General features: G+C 40.8%; 1 protein-coding gene across 1 annotated transcript in view; it reads right to left on the bottom strand.

Moving 5' to 3' along the window:
• The window catches only part of LOC149455744 (adhesion G protein-coupled receptor F5-like), a 180071-nt gene that overhangs the window by 140378 nt on the left and 18593 nt on the right, over window positions 1–21100 (bottom strand). The window contains exons 3-5 of the mRNA XM_089685892.1: window positions 20896–20950; window positions 10730–10882; window positions 8142–8273 (exon numbers count right to left, since the gene is read on the bottom strand). Of these exons, the coding sequence (XP_089542018.1) occupies window positions 8142–8273; window positions 10730–10882; window positions 20896–20950 (340 nt within the window). The remainder of the gene's footprint in view (window positions 1–8141; window positions 8274–10729; window positions 10883–20895; window positions 20951–21100) is intronic.

Here is a 21100-nt window from a genome sequence, read left to right as displayed (position 1 = left end):
TTTGGAGCTGCACAACCCTATATGCATTGGTGGTTGAATTTTTCAAGTTCTGGTTCCATCTATCCACCCTCATTCTGGTTCATAGAGCACAGATGAGGTCGTTTCTGGTTCTACCAATTCTGGGGTGCAATTCCTCCCACTGACATCAAAGATGGGGCATTGTCTATTCCAATTGACGTTAGGACCTTTTCTACTCCTAACAGCCAAAGTCCAGCCTCCTAAAGTCTATGGCCTTTTGTTTAGAAACTTTGGAGACCCCTGCACTACATGAACACAGTCAGCTGAACGTAAACGCTAGAGCAATGAGATTTACTGTAACTAATTATACTGGGTCCAGACTTCAGTCTGGAGAAAAATGAATGGTTCTTATTCAAACATTGTTTGATCAATGCAATATTATTTAATGTACTATGTGGTTTTTGTATATTTACTACATAAGGGCTCTATAATAAAATAAATCAGTGGTGTAAAATGTAAGGTGCCTTCATTGGATGCATAAAAGTAGTATATTAACATGTATTACCCATGCTTTCAAAAGTAAAAAAACCTGCATGCAGCTTCCTCTGCAGCCCCCTTAAACACCTGAGCCTAATCTTGATCTGTCTGTCGCTCCACATTGGCTCAAATATAGTGGAGCCAGTGATGAGGGAGAAGAGGGTGAGACCACTCTGTTTGACTTATGGGCACACAGAGCATGGCTCAGGAGCGAGCAAGCACGAGTGCCCCCATAGCAAGTGGCTTGTTATGGGGGCACTCAGCAGAGGTGACTAGACAAGAGCACCAGTGAGGGACCCGAGAGGAGGAGGATCGGAATACAATTGAATATATTTTGTTATATGTGTTCTATTTCATAAGTGTGCAAAAAACATTCTGGCAGAAATCCAGTGATCTGATAACTTCCTTGGTTCTCTGTCTGTGCTGCACTATTATCAGTTACATTGTTCCAGCTGACCCTTCAGTTCAGTCCTAGGGTGATGTATCACAGGGTCCAAGCACTGTCATCCTAAGACAAGAAGTGTGTTACTGGCAGGATCACCAAGTGAAAATAAAGGGAAACAACTTAAAAAGAAAACCAATGCAGTCACTACATCTAAGGCATGGTAATCTACAATGTATTTTTTTCTGTTTTGGGGTTTAGATTTAAAAAATTTGGAGTTTTGTTGTCACAAATTAAAGTGGTATTAAACGTAAAAGCAAACATTTATTATATTACAGCTTACCAATTCTTAGATGTGATGGATGCATTAGTTTTCTTTTTTAGGTTTTCTTTTTCTCATTTTCACCTGGTGAGCCTGACAGTAAGTCTGTTGTTTTCAAAAGAACAAGCTTTCCTGCAAACATAGCAGTTAAAGGGACAAGGCAAACCATTTACCACTGACAGGGTGTTTACAATGATCTGTTTTTATTTTATTATGTAAAAACAGTTTGCTGTAACTGCTTATAAAGTGTTAGCTAAAATTTGACTTCAATTTGTTAGTGTATTTAACTCTGCTAGTACATTTAACACTCCCCTGCCCCCAGACTGACAATGCTGCTGTCCAAAGGTGTCCCCCGTGCTCATTTATCCAGAGTGGAGGCACTCTAATACAGGAGGTGTGTTACTGGTCAAATCACCAGGTGAAAACAGAGTAAAAAAGCTTAAAAAAGGAAACTAATGCATCAACCACATCTAATGATTGGTAGGCTGCAATATATTACATTTTTGGTTTAATACCACTTTATGTAATTATAATAAAAGTGATGTTGTTGTTGTTCAGTTCTACATTCACTAAAGCACCATGTGTATTGCCAAACATGTAACAGCACAAGTCCTGCACATGGCATGCCATCATTTACTGTAGGTTCACATCTAAGCGTTTTCTGTAGTGTTTTGCATTTTGCAGAAACACAGTACAGTCCATTTAACATGATTTCCTATGGGACAGGTTCACATCTCCACGTTTTCACCCGGTGCATTTTTTTGAAAGGGTCAGGGACTTTTTTGAACGCATAGTTGCGTTTTTGGTTCTATAGACTTCAATGGAACGCTCCAGAAAAGCATGTATTGTGGTTTTGCTGCATTTTTGCCATGTCTTTGATGTGTTTTGCATTTTAAATCTGCCTAGCAACAAGAAAAATTTGTAAAAATAAAAAAAGTAAACACATCAAAAACGTGGCAAAAACGCAATGCAGAAATGGCTCAAATGCAACCTGCATAGGTGTGGACCTAGCCTTAAAGTGGTAGTAAGCTTACCTGTAGGCAAAATGAATATTTCATAAATGTGCACCATTTAGGAGATATTCTAGTGAACAGCAGCCAGTAAAATCACCGTCGCATGAGTTCTGAAGGAACAGCATACCCGTGCCATTCCTTCAGAGCCATGTGCTGCAGTCGTGACTCCTGCGTGCAAGCGCGAAAGTGACGTCATCGAGTCTCGGCCATTCAAGCGGCTGAAGCCTGGGAACCAGGAAGGAAGACCTGGGGAAGATGGAAGCCTCTGTAGCGGTGACAGTGCGCTAGTGGAGGGCTTTGTTTCAAGGTAAGTCTTTCACAATGTGCTAGTATGCAATGCATACTAGCACATTATTCCTTTACCTTGCAAATTTTTTAAGTTTAATAAAAAAGGCTATCCAGGGATGTGGTGATCCTTTATCATTGTTCTTTAAAGCAGAGTTCCACTCACCTGTCAAAAAATAAAAGTCAGCATCTACAAAAAACAGCCACTTACCTTTCCCTCAGTTCCTGGATTCCTGGAGGCCGGCATCTTCAGTGTGCTTACCCAGCTGTGACTGCTTGCGGCTTCACAGCCGGGTACCCACTGCGCATGCGCGAGTAGCGCTGCACTTCATGAATGGTCCTGTAGTCTTCTGGGACCTGTCATGTGTCCCAGAAGACTACGGGGAGGGAAGGAGGGAGGACACCTTCCACTTCCGCTCGCCTAGGCGGTCCGACCGCAATTGGGAGCTGGTACCTGTCAAATTCGGGTACCCGCTCCCCCCCGCCCCCCAAAGGTGCCAATCCTTAATGGGGAGCGGGGGAACAGTCCTTAAAGCGGAACTTCCCCTTTTGGGTTCAGCTCCGCTTTAAGTACTTACCGACTGCCCTATATGGTAAAATGCATGTTGTATCATATGTTAGCAAATCTCATGATAATGCACAGTTGTTGTTTTTTTCAGCATCTTGCATTATGACTGGTCCCCCAACATACATATATTGCAGCACACCACAAGACACAGGTAGGAACCATCAGTTCGATGTGGTACAGAGCATTAAAAAAGGGGATTGTCCAGTTTATTAGGTTATTTTATTGCGTTGGCAACCCTGCATTCAGTACACAGAACATGGAAGTGCAATTATTTTAGTAAATATAAACTGCTAAATACCCTTTCTCATCAGCAGTTAGAGCAGGCTTGTGACTTCAGCAAAGCACTGGTTAAAGCTTGTAGGAGGAGTTTTCTTTCTGCTCCAGGAGGATGCAAAATCCCTGACCTCTGGCTGGATAGCACTGGTTGGTCCTGTGCTGATCACATGCACTCTCTTAAGAAAAAAAAAAAAACCTCTCTAGCAATACACACTAAACCGAGCATGTGCCGAATGGCTTTGGGTTCGGTCTGTCTTATCAGGAGATAAGGCGTGGACATTTCAACAAGAGGAGGGACAGAGAAGACAGGATCAAACAGCCGTTTTACACAATGCAGGGGATTACCCCTTTAGGTTCCACAGTGAGTATAACAAGCATGCTTTACTGCATATACAGACTGATTTTACGGTTGTGGGTTTAGTAACACTTTAAAAAGATTATCACTCCTAAAAATGCAGCAAAGATTTGAGTTACTTTGTGTTGCGTACACTGCCTTGTCATCAGTATTGTGTTGCGCTCAGCAGCTGTATTTCCGATAAAAGTAGAGGAACCAAAGCAGCAAGTTAGTCCTAGATGTGTGCTGGCCATTATGCATCTGCACTTACTCCTTTGTATGATCATATTTGAAAAACATATTGATACGGATTGCTAACTTAAATTGGTAATTTATATTGGAATGTTGCTTTGCTTTATTCATCTTTAAAGTTCCCAATATATATTGTCCCCAATACCTTATTCGATCAGGTATGGCTCTTAGTTTATTTCCTTCTGTGAACTATTAAAACATTTTTTTCTCAAAACCTAGGGACCACCTTTAGGACACTTTTCAGTTCTGTTCATGTAGTATATCCTGTACCTTAGCAATGCAGTCATACCTCATATTTTTGAAAGGGTGGTTACTCTAAGGTCAGCTGTTGACTAACAAGTTATGTGAAAAAATTAGCTCTAGGTACAGCAAATACACTTAAACCCTTGCAGAAAACTGGTGCATGCGAAAGAAAAATGGAAGAAAAATGCCAGCAGGTCAGATTGTATTTTCCAGGCAACGCTGGTCTGGTGGAAGGATCATTTTACCTCACATATGAATATTTTTTTTTCACATGAAAAAATGTTCTTTTGGACATTCCACGTCCCTTAAGGCAAACTGGTGATTTATCCTTTCGAGTCAACAGATTTGCTTTTATTCCCCCCACCCTAAACCCCAGCAGCACATGTTCACTTTTACTTCATTCCTCTGCTGTCCTGTTCACCTGCTGAAAGTAAAGTTAAAGTATATGTAAGATCTGATAATACATTTCTCCTGTTTGCTCCCTTTCTGGTCTGTTAAATATAACACTGAATGTCTTTAATTATATCTGTTCAACAAGTGAAACAAAATAGCTGGTTATCCAGCTAGACCTCTTTAGAGCTGGTAACTTCTTGTACTCTCTGCCTCAGGACTGTTTGCATTGTTCCCTACTTTCTCTGCTATGTCTTCTATTATGGAGAGGCGTTATGTAACAATACTCTGGGTTGTTTCTTTTTTTTTTTTTTTCTGTTCATGCTACCTTTTTAGAAATTCATATGCTAACCCCCTTTGTGATGAGATGTCGAATGTTTCCAAGTTATGGTATTTTGGACTGATGTGCATGATTTCACCACATTTCCCTCAGAATGTGGGACCTTTTTTTCAGTTATATAAAGGCCCTTTGCATTAAGGGACAACAATTTAACACCCACCATATTTTGTGCTTTATCAGTGGGACACAAGTCTACAAAAAATGGAAAAAGAGAACAGAAGAAGAGAGCAGTGTACACAAGTAGGGGGTTTAAGGGAGTTGACCAGAGTCCAGAGGAGTACACCCCCCCCCTGGACAAAAGTCAACAAATCTTCCAAGTCTAAGATAAATCAGCACTAACTCACCCAACTAACTCTTGGGTTAGAGCAGAGCCTACTTGGGAAAAAAGTAGAAGTCATGTGGGACCCAGAATTTCAATAATGCATAGTACAAAGGCCAGAGTCACCCATCAACATATTAAATTCTGTCCAGAGAAGACCGATGTTGGGAAGGGGGGGGGATACCCATCCACTAGATCAAGCTCTCTGATCTAAGATGGCATTGCTGCTCAATATGGTTGTCCCTAGGACAGAAACTGTGTTCATAGTAGAATTACCAGGTTTACATAAAGAAAAAAGTGTGCTAAAAAAATAATGCAGCCAAACACATCTATAGCTGGCCATACACGGATCGATATTCGGATGGTTCAGCAGGAACCAGCAAATATCGATATATGTATGGCTGTTTCCATTTATGAGAAGTCAATCTATCAATTGGCTTTTCACAAACAGGATTGCTGGAAAATAATCAGGTTGATCAGACTCTCCCCACTGTCAGAATACAATGACACAGCAGGGAGGATTCCCGCATCCACACTGAATGTCTGGATGGGGGAATCAGTTCCATTTTTTTCACTCAAGACAGCTGAAGTCAGCCAGTCTGCTGGCTGAACAAAAAAAACCTGAATCAGGCAGTGTAAGGCACTGTAAGCTACACGTTAATACCCAGCACTTCCAGAGATGGAGGAGCATATAATTCACTCCCCTTACTCAAGTGATAGCACTGATGTTTTTAAACATTGGCCCAGGACTGTTACATGGGGTGAGGGTACAGTCTCCAATCCTATGTAAGCAATAAAATAAAAAATTATGTAAGAAATAATAAATAAAAATATGACTTAAAAATACAGGAATTTCCGCAAATCATAATATAGGAAAATAAAAATAGAATAATGGAAATAAAAAAAATCCTAAACGTGAAAATGTAGGTCTTTACACTACAGAAATGGTCAAGGAGGAAACCACAAATCTGTCATAAAAAATGAAAAAAAACCTCTATAAATAGTCCTTGACAAATAAACTGGTAAGTAGCAGTCACTACTCAAGAAACCTCTCATGTCGGGGGTGTGGAAAGTGAGTAGAGACATAATGCAAGACATTATCAACAAGCAGCACTTAATTAAAAATATCAATTTACAATTAAAACAGGGAAGTGGCATTTGCCTGCCGGTCTCAGATAGACGCCTTCTGTAGCTAGCAACTGGTGGAGGATATAATGCCTGTAGCTGATGGTGCAGGGACCAGCTCATGGATGGAACAGTCAGCATCCTCATTGCTGGATGGTGACCTTGGCAGTGTTCAAATCCACATCTAGGTTACCGAAACCAGTAGTGCATCTCTTGAATACTGGCATACTGGCAAGGTTGCCATCCAGCAACAAGGATACATTCACAAGCAGGTCCCTGGCACCATCAGCTGCAGAAGTTATATGCTCTACCCACCTCTGGCCATGGAAAGCAGCAGGACTTTTTTGACATGTGTCTGAGACTGGTGGGCAACCACCACTTCCCAGTTTTAACTGTAAGTGGATATTTTTAATAAAGCGTGGTTGGTCAATATGTCTCTATTAATCCTGTGTTAGAGCTGCTGAATCTGTGCGTACATTACCTGTCAACCATGTATGGATTCCTTGTCACACAAGTGTTTTTTTCTTCTATATCCCTTATTTTCCACACTGCGACTGGAAGATTCTCTAAAAAAGTGACTTTTACTTACTATTTTATTTATCAAGGAAAATTCATAGAGTTCGATGCACTAAGCTTTAACAAGAGCAATTCAGAGCTTACGCAGGGCTCCCTTTCCCTGATCCCAGCTACTGAATAGAGTGGTGGAAGGAGAGAAAATTGAGTATGTGCTGTTGGGGAGGGGTGAAGTTAAAGAGATGCTGTCATCATGGCTTGGATGTGTAATGGAACCTCGACCCACTAATATTCATCTTCACAGTGCTTCTGATATGGGGGTGCATGTAACCTACTCCCATGTTACAGTGCTAGCAACCATAGCATGACAGAGAGAGTGACATCACCAATCCCCTAGGCACTAGACACCAGCTGATACTGGGGGAATCTGGTGCAGACTGTGATGAAGGAAGGAGTTGTGGAGAAGCACTGGCAAAGTGAGTATCAGTGGATAAGGGAGACCTTTACACTGACACTTATGGTCAGGGTAAAATCTCTTAAAAGTGGACCTGTCACTTTAGGTTTGCTATCCTTTGATCATCCACAGTATGGGTGGAAATAACCAAACACAGTTGTATACCACCATTGTATCCTTTTCACAAGTAGCTTTTGTGCTACCCATTACGAAATCCAGTGTACAATAAGAATGTTGGCGTTTCCTTTACAGATACAAGAGCAAATGGAAACAGAAACTTCTGATGGCTCATGCATCATTGAAATCAACCCTCTAGGGCAAGTGACAGTAGCCCTTCTTAGAGTGAGCATATGCTCATACAAGCATGGAAGTCTGCTGAGAAAAGCTGATGAGGCACTTGGTCATCACCCGCTTTAAAAGCAAAGTCAGTAATTAATGGAGAGCTTGTGTGAGCCCACATGTTACTACTAGCGGCAGGAGGCATAAACTATAAAGCACGATGCACAAGGAGTTATAGGGGTGGAGGTACAGGCAATCACAGTGGGGGCACCACCAAACTGACACAGCACACCTCCTCATTATACTCCATCAAAGGTGAGCAATGAGGTAAGATTGCCACCTGGCTGGTTGAAATGGGACTTGTTGGAAATGTTATTAATAGAAAAGAGATCATAAAGTTGGTGTTCTTTTCACGAAAAGTTGGCAACCTTAGCCACAGGAACTAATAGCATGTCTATGCATTGCACCAGCAATGTAGTCAGGAGGGTAAGCAGTCTGAAGGCTACAGCAGTCCAACAAATATAAATAAAGCATACAAGGGATTGACTTACATTTGCAATATTGTTGCAGTGGAAGGGTGGTGATGCAAATACAGCTTTCATTGGCACATGGTACAGATGTTCCGAGACATTCATAATTCTGATTACAGGAACAATTTGCGTAGGATTCATTGAAAGTACAGGCTAAATAACAAAGAAACACATTTGAAAAGCTAAGGTGAATTAAAAAGAACTTAGAACTCTAGATGCACATGGCCATGGGTTTACGCTCCTTTGTCTATCTTTTTACCTGTTTCATTATTGACTGGTTTACCAATAGCAGATTTCACCTGCCATGGCATTGCAACCTTTCTGTTTTGGCAGAGTGGTACTCCTGTGAGTTCTGTTTCATTAACAGGCACACAGTGTCCATTCTCTAAATAAATAAATATAAATGTTTAAGTGACCTGAACTTGTATGTTTGTGCCCTCCAACTCCAAAATGTTCTCCCCCGCTGGTGACTTTGTGCCTGCCCAACCAACCATCTTCTGAAGTACATGGACAGCGTTGGTACCTCCAGTCAATGTAATCCATAGCAGGAAAAAGGGGCTGTATTATTGTATTATAATGGAAAACGTTTCTACACAATACAAAGCCAATAAAAAATTTGGAATTTTGTCCCAACGTAAAAACAGAACTATTACGTGTGGTCAAGAAGTACACCTTAACATGGTTACTATGTGTGGTTACTATGTGTGGCTCAGATGCACCTATAACCTATATAAACCAATCATTAACCTTCTTACATTGATATGATTAGTGTCTTTTGGTTCCAAGGTCTTGCTGTTGCTAAATATTGATGTGGGACATTTGAAGCTGATACTTTTGGCATCCTAAAAGGTCATTCATTTTACGTGTTAACATAGTGTTAGGGATATGGATTATAGGGTTAAGATTTGGAATATTGATTAGGGGTTTATTTTTTGTTAACTGATAGGGTTAGGGTTAATTTAAAGTGATGGTAAGACCAACATTTTTTTTTTTTATCAATTTGACATCATGCCTCACTTTATCCAGTTTTCTTCTTCTCAATTAGTAACAGTGTTTTCAGCCTTTCCTATGCAAGTGTCTTCATCATCATTGGGTTGTAGACCAGATAGACACCTGTATCATGCATGACTGTGATAGCGCTTGGCTAGGACCCACATTGTGCCCGAGTGGAGCGGTTGCTCAACCGGTAACTGAAAGTTACTGACCCTGTTGGTGAAATGTACTTGTTACTGAGAGTTACTGAACCTCTTGCTAATTACTACTGAGCCTGTTACTGAGTGCTGCTGAACCAGAAGGGATACTGCATCTGTGTAAAAAAGCTGCTAGTGCTCACTTTGGTGCTCTGCAAGTGTAAGTGTTAATGGTGGAACTGCATTCAACTACATACAAGGGGCGTTCAAGTCAAAACGGGACTTTTCATTTTACTGGTATAAAAAGGGATGCTAGCACTGCAGTACTACACACAATAGTAAGTGTGTCCTATTACTGATCACTGGTAGTCCAGAGACCGTTAATCAAGATGGCAGACAACAGTGTTAGTGCATGCATGGAGCAGCGTGAAACATGTGATGAAACCTGAGCACATAATTTCACTCCTGAATCAAAACGAGCATGCAATCAGTGGAAATATGCATACTCACTACCACTAACAAAAACATTTAGAACAATTGCTTCTGTAGGTAAAGTGATGGCAAGTGTTTTTTGGGACAAATGTGGCGTTATTCATGTGAATTTTCTACTCGCTGGTGCCACTATGAACAGTTAATATTACTGCCGTGTTCTGAGTGCTGTGCATGCAAGTCTGTGGAAAACATGGCATGGTTTGATCACTAAAGGCGTCCTGTTTCTCCAGGACAACACACAAGCTCATACTGCTCACCGCACATTACAACAACTCGACTGGGAGGTATTACCACATCCCCTTTACAGACCGGACCTTGCTCCAAGTGGTTTCCACCTGTTTGAACCCCTAAAAGAGTTCCTCGGAGGTCAGCATTTCAGCACTGATGACAAAGTGAAGAAGGCTGTAATAGGATGGGTCAGGCATACTGAGAAATCTTTCCTTGCCAAAGCTTTTCAGGCATTAAACACTGGGATAAGTGTATAAATGTAACAGGGGAGTATGTAGAAAAATAAATGCAGTTTCCAATCCTTGAAATTTTTATTTTATTATATAAACTCAAAATCCCAACTGAACTGACTTGAACGCCCCTCGTATACTACTCTGAACCTCTCTTGGGCTCAGAGTGTGCTACTTCTGTATTCTGGGTACCATATTGCCAGCCCCGCCCACAAAGGTATTAAGGATAGGATGCAGGCTAGAGGCATTCTTAGACATGCTGTAATTTTGTACTTGTTTTCAGTGCCAAAAGCCCTGCCCAGAGAACTAACAGCGCCAGAAATGAACATACTGCATCAGGACTTATTCAATGAAAAAATTTGAAGCCATTTGTGTAACATAACCAGCCCTTTTTGCACTGCTTTACAGAATAACACTGCATATGTATTATGTAAGGTGTTAAAATGATCATACATCTGAAATACTGACAAAAAGAAAAAACTAATTATCAAAAAGTTTTCTTTGAGAACTGGTACACCAGGATATTTACCCCCAGAAGGTACTACATCTGATACCACCGTGGTATCTGGCAGTGAAGCATACTCAGTCAAATTCTGCAAAACATCTGAATATTTTGTGCTCGGACCGGCTTCAGGATAACTTATTTCAACGTCAATTGTATAGCTGGACATATCTTGGCTGGCTGCAATGATAGAGAAACAGATAAGGTCATATACATAATAAAGTGCAGTGCACTGAATAGATAATTGGTTTGCGGTGATATGTGTACAGTGGGGGCACCCACTACTAAAACTGTAAGTTCACCTTTCAGAAAAATTTAAAAGGAAAATTCATACCCCCTCCCCACCCCCATTCCCTGCTGTACTTACTTCAGTGGGTGATGAGATGTCTGTGCCCACACAGCTGGTGCAGTGTTCCAGGGAATTAAAATTCCCACTCTTCTCCCTCTTCTCTGTGCAGGCACTGACCAATCAGAATTTCTGTGATCTGTACCAGTAGTGCTGCAGAGAGAAGGGGGAGAAGAGAAGGGATTTCAAAATCCTGGACCGCTGTACCGCCTGTGTGGGCGCTGACAGCGCAGCATACATGAAGGTAACTACAGCAGGGATTTTGGGGTGGTAAACGGTGTACAGTGTTAATTCACCTTTTCATTTTATTCAAAAGGTGAACTAACCCTTTAAATATTCAGGTTCTGCTTCCTATTTGGCAATGTAACACAATGACTGTGTCTTATTTCTCTTCTCACCATGCATGTCTATGAGTCAAGCCAACTGACCAAAAACAATGCTCTCCCTATGTGGCTGATATACCTGTATTAAGTCAACAATTATGGAAGTTGTGCTCAAAAAAAAAGTGGGTAAAGGACTAGTCCCCAGAATTTCCTATGGTTCCCCTGAAGCTGATCTTTTCCCTTTACTGACTTGCCATTCTTTGTTCCACAATGTGTTTCTATGTGAATGCAACCATCTTGGAGGCAGGGCTTTGCATTCTCATGTCAGTGCTGTCACCCTGTTTGCCAGTAATCTGATGAATGGTGGGGGAATATTTAAAAAGCGGTGGAGAGGTGAAGGAAAAACAGTTCCATAGAATGAATGAAGCCATAGTAGGGAGTTTCTTGTACTGCAGATCTTCAGGTACAACTTACTCTCCAGCAGAGAGAACAGTGTGCCACACACTAGTAATATGAGTCCTTTGAAAGCAGTGTCTTAGCTCCCACACTACAGGTATACAGCCATTAGGCTTAAGCCACAGGATTGCCTAGGCCAAGAAAGTGTACTTCTATTTTTAGGAAGAATTCCAGGAAACATATTTCTCAGGATATTGCTTAGACACAACTAACATTTATAGATGCCCTGGATGTCTACATGTACTTTTTGAGTTCAGGTCCACCAAATTTAAAGCAGGACTTCACTCTATTTTTAATTCCTTTTTTTTAATCATACCTTTATTAATTTTGTAAAACAAACTCCACTTTATATCATACATCATAAAATACAAAAATATATATTTATTTCACTTCCCCCCTCACCCTATTAAACTCCTCTCCTCCCCTCCCCTGCTCACCCACCACCCCAATTCTTCTTAATCCTTTAATTTACTTATTGTTCTTCTGATGTTGTCCTATCTGTTTTTTTCCCCTCTTATCCTTTTCCTTCTCTCTTATCATTTTCCTGCTCTTAATCCTTTACCATTTACTTTCTTTCCATTACACTCCAACTACTTCTAAAAATCTTTTGGATTTAAAGTTATGTCATTCTTCCCAGGACTTTTAAAATGTTTCCATTTTATCATGGTCTATATGATATAATTCCTCTATCTTGTATATATACTCAACTCTATCTATCCAATCTTTTATTTTTGGGGACTCTATTGTTTTTTCAGGATTTGGGGATAAGACTAATCTTCAATATCTCTTGTATGTGTTGAATTATCCACCACCAGAACTCCTGTATTTTAGGACAATTCCACCAAATATGTGCCATTGTTCCCTTACTCTCGCATCTCCTCCAACACTGGGGTGAGACCTCTGGTCTTAGCTTATATATCACGTTAGGTGTAATATACCATCTTACCAGACATTTATAATAAATTTCAACTATATTCATATTCACCACCCCGTGTTTTAGTCTAAACATTTAATTTTTTTGCTGCTCATTCAATTTTGTTCCAAGCTCCTTTTCCCACTTATCCATAGACGTTTGGGACTCCGGTCCATCTATTTCAGTAAGAAGTTTATAAATCTTAAAGGTAGCATGTTTTTGTATTCTATTTGAGCCGAACATTTGCTCTAAAGGATACATTTCTTCCTCAGACCTTAGTGGCTGTGGGAGAGTTGCAACAAAATGTCTTATTTGATAATACCACCACTCATCCAGTGTAGAAAAGATTTCCTTCTTATTTTTTAAATCGTGTAAAGAACATAATACCCCCTTATCCACAATATCTTTTAGACATGCATTTCTATCCTTTATCCATTTTTCTGAAATATTATCATTCCTGGGTGGGAAAAACTTCAACGGAATTGACAATGAATTAAACTTCCAATCCTTCTACTTGTGCATTTCATCCCAAATCCTTAATACATTCAGTGTCAAAGGGCTTGTATCTTCATCCACAGTGCGGAACTTATGTGGTATCCAAATAATCCTATCTAATGGTGCCTTTCTAAGTGAACTCTCCATTTTTACCCAACTTCTTACTGGTGCATTATATATCCATTCTTCAATTTGTGATATTAACACTGAATTGTAATGTTTTTTAGAATCTGGCATATTTAATCCCCCTTTTTGTTTTATTACTGCATAAAACTTCATATTTAACTCTTGGTTTGTTATTAACCCATATATATCTATGTACCTTTTTTTAAGAATCCTAAAAAAAGACCCTGGTAGGTATTTTGGAAGCATATTACATTTATATAAAACTTTTGGTACTATGATCATCTTAATAATATTTATCCAACCTATCCAGGACAACGTTCCTGGGGAGATTTTCCTCAAGTCATCCTTTATCTCATTTAATAATGGGATATAATTTGCCTGATATAGATCTTTCATGGGTGATGATAATTTTATTCCCAAGTACTTTAATTATTTTATTCCCAAGAATTTATTCCGAAATCTCACTTTTTCAGGTTTGATAACTCTCCGTAATCTTTAAATGTTTTCATTAAGTTTGGTAGTGTTAATCTAGAGTTTGTAATATAGAACAATATATCATAAGCATATGCTGCCACTTTATGCTTGACATTCCCTATCCACATCCACATTCCTTTAACATCTACAACATGGGTGTCAAACTGGCGACCCTCCAGCTGTTGCCAAACTACAAGTTCCATGAGGGATTTACAGTTACAAGTATGACTCCCAAAGGCAGAGGCATAATGGAACTTGTAGTTCCGCAACAGTTGGAAGGCCACCAGTTTGACACCCCTGATCTACACTATTTCTTACAGTTGCTAATAGCGGTTCCAAGGATATCACAGCAATGGGGAGAGTGGACATCCTTGTCTTTTTCCATTATACATCCTGAAAAACGTGGGCAATGATCCATTAACATTCACTGCTGCTGATGGATTGTTATATAACTCTTTTATCCACCACATCATTCTGGGCCCAATTCCTATCGTATTCAGCCTATCTATCATAAATCCCCAATCCACTCTATCGAATGCCTTTTCAGCATCGATCGATAAAATGACTACTGGTACCTCTTCTCCTCCACTCTTTTGCAGGATAAGAAATGTTCTTAACCCATTATCCCTTCCTTCTCTACCCGGGATAAATCCCACTTGGTCTAAGTGTATCCAATCGGGCATCAGTTCTTTCATCCTTTTTGCTCATACCTTCGCATATAATTTTGTATCACCATTTAACAAAGGTATAGGTCTGTAACTGGTACACTGAGACCAATCTTTCCCCTCCTTGGGTATTACTGTGATATATGCCTGTAAAGACTCCTCCCACATCTCTGTCTCTTCTCCCAATGCATTCATGTATGTACACAGTTTAGGGACTAGATATTCTTTAAACTTCTTAGAATATTCCACAGCAAATCTATCAGGACCGGGGCTCTTACCTACGGCTGTACTCTTCAGTGCTAAATTAACTTCTCTTGAAATGAAGCTATCTAAAGCTGTTAATCTAACTTCATATAATCTAGGTAGACCGGCCTCAAATATAATTGCCTTTTTCCCCTTCTCTTTTTTTTTGGATTTCTTCTGGTTCTTAATTTCCACTCTGTATAGATCACTATAGTATCTCTGAAATGTATTAGCAATATCGGTGGTCGAGTAAACCATTTCACCTTTTTCATTTTTAACTTTTTGAACTTCAATAAAGTTCCTTGATTTCTTTTCCTTAGTGTTCTTCAACATCTTTCCTTCGAAACCCTATTAAAGATCTTCCTTGTTTCTTGTTCCATGGCATCTTTTAACTCTTCTCTTTTTAATACTATCTCCTGTTGTAAATTTTTATTTATTTTCTTTTTATGCCATTGTTCCAACTGATATAGTTCTTCCATTAATACCCTAATTTTTTTACCCCATTCTTTCTTTTTCTCCGCCCCTATCACGGTCAGTATACCCCTAATATAGGCCCTATGTGCTTCCCATACAGTGGCAACTGACACCTCCCCAGGCTCGTTTAACTTAAAATATTGGTCAATTTCTTGCTTTAATCTTATTTCTGTTTCCGGGTCTTGTAAATTGGTCTCATTTAATCGCCAAATGTTTATCTTATTCTGTTCCCCTCCAAACCGTAGTGTCATTGTCATAGGAGCATGATCAGATATAGAAATGACTTCTATGTTAGTTTTCACCAAAGACTCCAGGAATCTATGTTCTATCAACATATAATCCAATCTTGAATACATCCTATGCGCCGCAGAGAAGAAGGTATAGTCTCTTTCCTTTGGATGTTTAACCCTTCACGCATCTATCAGCTGACACTGATGCAACTTTTTTTCTTTACATTCTTTAGACTCCTATCTCCCGGCGCATGATTAGGCATCCATCCCTGGATTCATGCACAAATTTAAATCGCCTGAAACAATCAGACTACTCCTTTTAAAGTCTATAAGTTTTCCCAATATTCCTTCCTGTCAGATTTTTATTGGGGCAATAGATATTTGCTAATGTACACACCCTTCCCTGCAAGTTTCCTCTCAAAAATAAATATTTTGAGAGGAAACTTGCATTTGAATTGGGATATGTGTGAAGAAACACCACTTGAATAGAGTGTTGGTGTATTTCCCTTAAAACCTTCTCTCTTGAGAAGAGGAGATTAAGGGGGGATATGATCAACATGTATAAATACATCAGTGGTTCATATAGTGAACTCGGTTTAGAGCTATTCACCCTGAGGTCATCACAGAGGACAAGGGGGCGCTCTTTATGTCTGGAGGAAAAGAAATTTAATCTCCAAACACAGAAAAGTTTCTTCACAGTGAGAGCTGTGAAAATGTGGAATAGATTGTTTCTTAGATACACAGAATATAACTGGATTCTAACATTTATAGGTAAAGTTGATCCAGGGAATATCCGATTGCCTCTCGGGGGATCAGGAAGGAATTTTTTCCCCAGCAGGAGCAAATTGGATTGTGCTTTGCTGGTTTTTTTTGCCTTCCTCTGGATCAACTGTGGGTATAGGATTATAACTTTTTTTTTTTCTATGGTTGAACTGGATGGACTTATGTCTTTTTTTCAGCCAGACTAACTATGTAACTATGTAACCTTATGCCTTTTTGTTGGAATGTTCAGTCCTTCTACATTATATGTCATAAAGTTAACCATATTCCTTCCTCCCATATTGTCTGTTCTCCTCTATATATCCTCTGCGGGGGTACAAGTAAGCACAATTTATAACAATAAGGCATTCCCTGTTTACCCTTCCCCCTCCACCTTTCAACTTTCCCCCACCACCACCCCCATCCCCCTCTTTTACCCCCCCCGAACACCCCTATGGTCTATTTTTGGCCCTTGAATCAGTTGTGACATAATGTCACAACTGATTCCTTCTTCTAGTTGGGACTCTGAACATGCACACCCATTCAGACCCAGATTTCTCATACCTGGGTCTGAAATTCGGCGGCATGTTTGGCCTCCCTGCTACCCGCAATGGTACTCACTCTATATAAGTACCTGTAATAAATAATAATAATAATAATAATAAATCTCCTCACCCCTGCATTCCCCCTTCACCTACCTAATCTTCTTTTATCTCAACTCTCCAGTCTGTCTAGTGACCATTTATACCTATACCTAAGGGCCCCATTTAACCAGTCCTCAGAGGAAAAGACCTTTATCCCAGGAGTATTAAAGGGCGGGGGTAGTGCAAGGGAGAATAGAGAGAGATAGAGAGAAAAAAAGGGGGTAGGGGTGTGGGGAACACAATACTTGGATCGACCTCCTCCTGCCCCCCTCTCACCTCCCCTCCAAAGCTGTCTTCCCCTCACCCATCTATCTCCTCTTAGACACTCGTTGCCATTTCTCCTCTTCTAACCTTACATTCTCTTTCCCCCCTGCAAACCACACACCAATATCTAGGGTCTGTAATTCTAATTTTTCACAAAAGTCACTTAAATCTTCTGGGAATCTCAATTTTGCCAATTTTCCATCCTTCCACCCGATCAAGCATGCAGGGAATCCCCAATTATAGCGGACATTTTTGTCCCTCATCTGATCTAACAATGGTTTCAACGATCTTCTTCTAGCAAGTGTCTCCTGTGCTATATCTGCGAAAATTTGCAACTTTATTTCTCCATATTTTATATCTGGTGTCCCACTTAGCTTCTTCCAAATAATGTCTTTATTTTCATAATAATGGAACCTTACTATCACATACCATGGGGTATCTGATGTAACTCTTTGGGATCTCTTATCTTATGCATTCTATTTTCAGTTGTTCCATCTCTCCTCTTCCCATTATTGGATTAAACAATCTTCTCATAATGTCCCATAGATCTTCTCCTTGAAACATTTCTGGTACGTTTCCTTAGGTTGTTCTTTCTATCTCGGTTTTCCTGATCTATTTTGTGGGATAGCAGTTTCTGTTCTCTTCTCATTTCCTTCACCTGCACTTCTAATTTATTAATTACTTGGGCTTGTTTCTCCAATTTCCCTTCTGTTTTCTCTACTCGTGACAGGACTTGTCCCATTTCGAGGTGTAAAACCACCATTTCACTTTTTATGGAGTTTTCTAGTTTTGAAAACATCTCTGTAATGTCTGATTTTGTGGGCATTTGTAGCCTTGATTCTTGCTCTTCCATATTTCTTTTCCCTTTTTCGCTCTCCAGCTTTGAGATTTCTTTCAACTGATTCCTATCCAATACCTCAAAAGACAGTTTCCTTTGGCTTCTGGTGCAATTTGCTTTTCTGTGACTTTCTGGGGTTTGTTCCTCTGAACTTTTCTCATGCAAAGGCATGTACCTCTTAATTGTGCTTGTGTTTAAATTTGGTTGAGGAGTTTTTGCTCCTCTTCCTTAGACAGATCTACTTTTCATATTCTTCAAGATGTACAGTTACTTTAGGTAAAGATTTACTTCCAGTATCCTCGGGTCCTTACCTGCAATACTGGTCTCAGTTAAAATCTTTCCCTTCCTGGTCTTTATGAGGATTACAGTTCTCTGATGTCCTTTTCTTATCCTTCTTCACCTTATCCTTCCTGGGTGCCCCCTCCTTCCTTCTAATAAGTTCCGTTTACACCATCCCTTCAACCTCTGAGATCCCTATACAAAATAATGTTGTATCCGCGCATCTCCCAGCCTCAACAGTAGCGTACACTCAAATTTAGGGATTTACCGCCTCCCACAGCAACTCACTGCGTCCACTGGCTGGTCTTCAGCTGTTAGCTGTTGTCTTCAGGGGTCTCATGAAGTCTCCTTTGGTGGTCGGGAGCTCCCAGGCTTGGTGGACTCTGCCTCAGGTCTCCTCTCCATGGCTCGTGACCGTCTCTGTGCGGCTTCGTCCTCCTGTCACCGGCACTTGTCCCGCAAGTTCCCAGGCTTCCTTGCCCCCGTAACCTGATCAGTCACATGGGTCTACCCAGCGTCCTCTGCTCCTCTGCCAGGTTCTTCTCCTCCACTCGCTGGTCACCAGTCCACCAGCCTGATGCTGCGGCAAGGATCTTGACTTCCCTGGACCAACCAGCTACACCAGACCCTCCAAAGCAGGAAAGGCAGACGAAGGGGTCAGGTGAGCACCATTTCTTGGCAGGTGTGGGAGCTCTTAGCTCGTGCGGCCACATTGCGCCATGCTCACACCTCTTGAATGTATCTTCTTTTGGTCCTTCCAATCAGCCTGACCCCTCCACTTTATTTTTAATTCTTATGCTTCTAGTAATAGTAAATAGATAGGAAAGTATAATAACTTTTTAACATTTTTTTCAGTTACGTCCTGATTTTTGGCCTAGGCACATTATGTCATACATCCCAGGAGTCTCCAGAAGGGGAGAAGGGGGTAAGAGTCTCCAGAAGGGGACAGTCAGCTTGCTTGTAGAAGGTGGGTACTTCCCCTTAATCAGCTGAACAAAGTGTGTGTGTGTGTGGGGGGGGGGGGGGGTTAGTTTGGTGAGACCTGCATGCGGCCTGAAAATACTTAATTGTCTGAGATTTAACTGCTTGGTCAACCTGCCTTTTCCTTGGACTTTGAATTGAATGCTGTTTGCACTGGAGCTGAGCATGCTGGGACTTATCCATTAGGATGTACAATATTGTATAGATGAGAAAACCTTGCATGGCTTGTTTGAGCTGAATCTGAAGACAAAGCCTGCCGTTTCTGTTTGCTGACAAATAAAGCAGACTTTTTCAGAACAAACTGACAAGAGCCTGTTTCCCCCACTGATCCTGGCAAGGATTTTCTCCAGTAAGCACACCCTCCTGCCTGAATGCCTAAGCTAAGGGTAGATGGATTCCAGGAAGTAAATGCTACATTAATCACCTGCCCTTACTCAAGATGGCCACAGCCAGAAATGCTAAGGGAGTGTTTTTCAAAGTGATTTCTCAGCAAAATAAACATGGGGACATGGATGGATGGGGGAGTTTGCTTTGAATATTAAAACTGAATGAAATAGGGTTTTGGGGTTGTGGTGCTCAGATGCAGTGTAGTTCCATTTTAAAGCAGAACTTCACCTAAAAGGTAATTTTCCGCTTGTTTACATTCCCCCCCTCCACTGCCACATTTGGCACTTTTCTGGGGGGGAGGGGTAGGAGTGGGTAGCTGGTCTTGACAAGTACCCACTCCCACTTCCTGTCATATGTGCCATGGCAATCTGAGCCACAAATGTGGCTCCCCTTCTCCCCCCGCAGCCTTCTGAGACATTTCACAGGTCTCAGAAAACTGCAGGGCCATCGACAAAGCGCAGTGCACTTCACGCATGCACCGTATAAAACCGGCTGTGAAACCAAAACTCTTCACTGCTGGTTTCCCTTACTGAAGATGCCAATTAACATATCAGCTTGGGTGAGCACATTGCTGGATCCCTGGACAGGTGAGTGTCCTTATATTAACCCTAGGTTCACATCTGTACATGTGGTGCCGCTGCGGATCCGCACGAAAATACGTGCAGCCGCACCACCCGCACAGAGAAATGCGGACCCGTGGGCGGGTGCCATTAGTTCTAATGGCACGCCGGCCGCACTGGAAATCGCAACCGTACTGGGAACCGAGGTTCCAGTGCGGGTTGCGCTTTCCAAAGAAGTGCAGGGACTTCTTTCCCTGCGTGTCACGGGCACGCAAGTCCATTAAATTGAATGGACTCTCGTGCCCGTGCAAAACATGACCCACACGGCCACAGAGATGTGAACCGGGGGTAAAAGTCAGCAACTACAGTATTTGTAGCTGATGACTTTTAATTTTTTGGGGGGAGTCTGGAGCTCCGCTTTAAGTTTTAGTGATTCGTTGTCAGAAATCTCATCTCTAAAGGGCAATTTAAAATTTGATAGGGATTTCTAGACATTAGAGATAACATGCACATAAATACAATTAGCAAAATAGTCTCTAAGATGCATAAAAAAATCATTGGGTGATTTATCCCAGCAGTTCTCATCCAAAATTGACATTGCAGTTTTGGGTGGACCTAATCAAAAACCGCTAAGCAGACACAGGAATCTTCTGAGCTATGCTGTTCTGAAGTAGGTGTGATCATCACTATGAAACCACCTTAAGTTGCACATAGAAAAAGTGATGAAGTCCTTTACCTGCACGCTTCTCTCGATGTAAAGAAATGTGGATGTTGTCATCCAGGTGGAAAATCTGGAAAAATAAATATTAAATGTAAGTTGTTTTTCCGACATTGTTTTTCACCAACATTTAATCATTTAACAGTAAAAATATAAAAAGAGAACACTGAATTAGAGTGTGCAGTGTATGCAAGTTGTCATATACAGTATTGCAGTTCACGCA

This window comes from Staurois parvus, unplaced genomic scaffold (genome assembly GCF_062004578.1).
Source record: "Staurois parvus isolate SC_StPar_1 unplaced genomic scaffold, SC_StPar_1.0 ptg000388l, whole genome shotgun sequence".
NCBI lineage: Eukaryota > Metazoa > Chordata > Amphibia > Anura > Ranidae > Staurois > Staurois parvus.
Note: the sequence above shows the minus strand (reverse complement) of the source record. Positions and strands in the feature narration are given on the sequence as shown.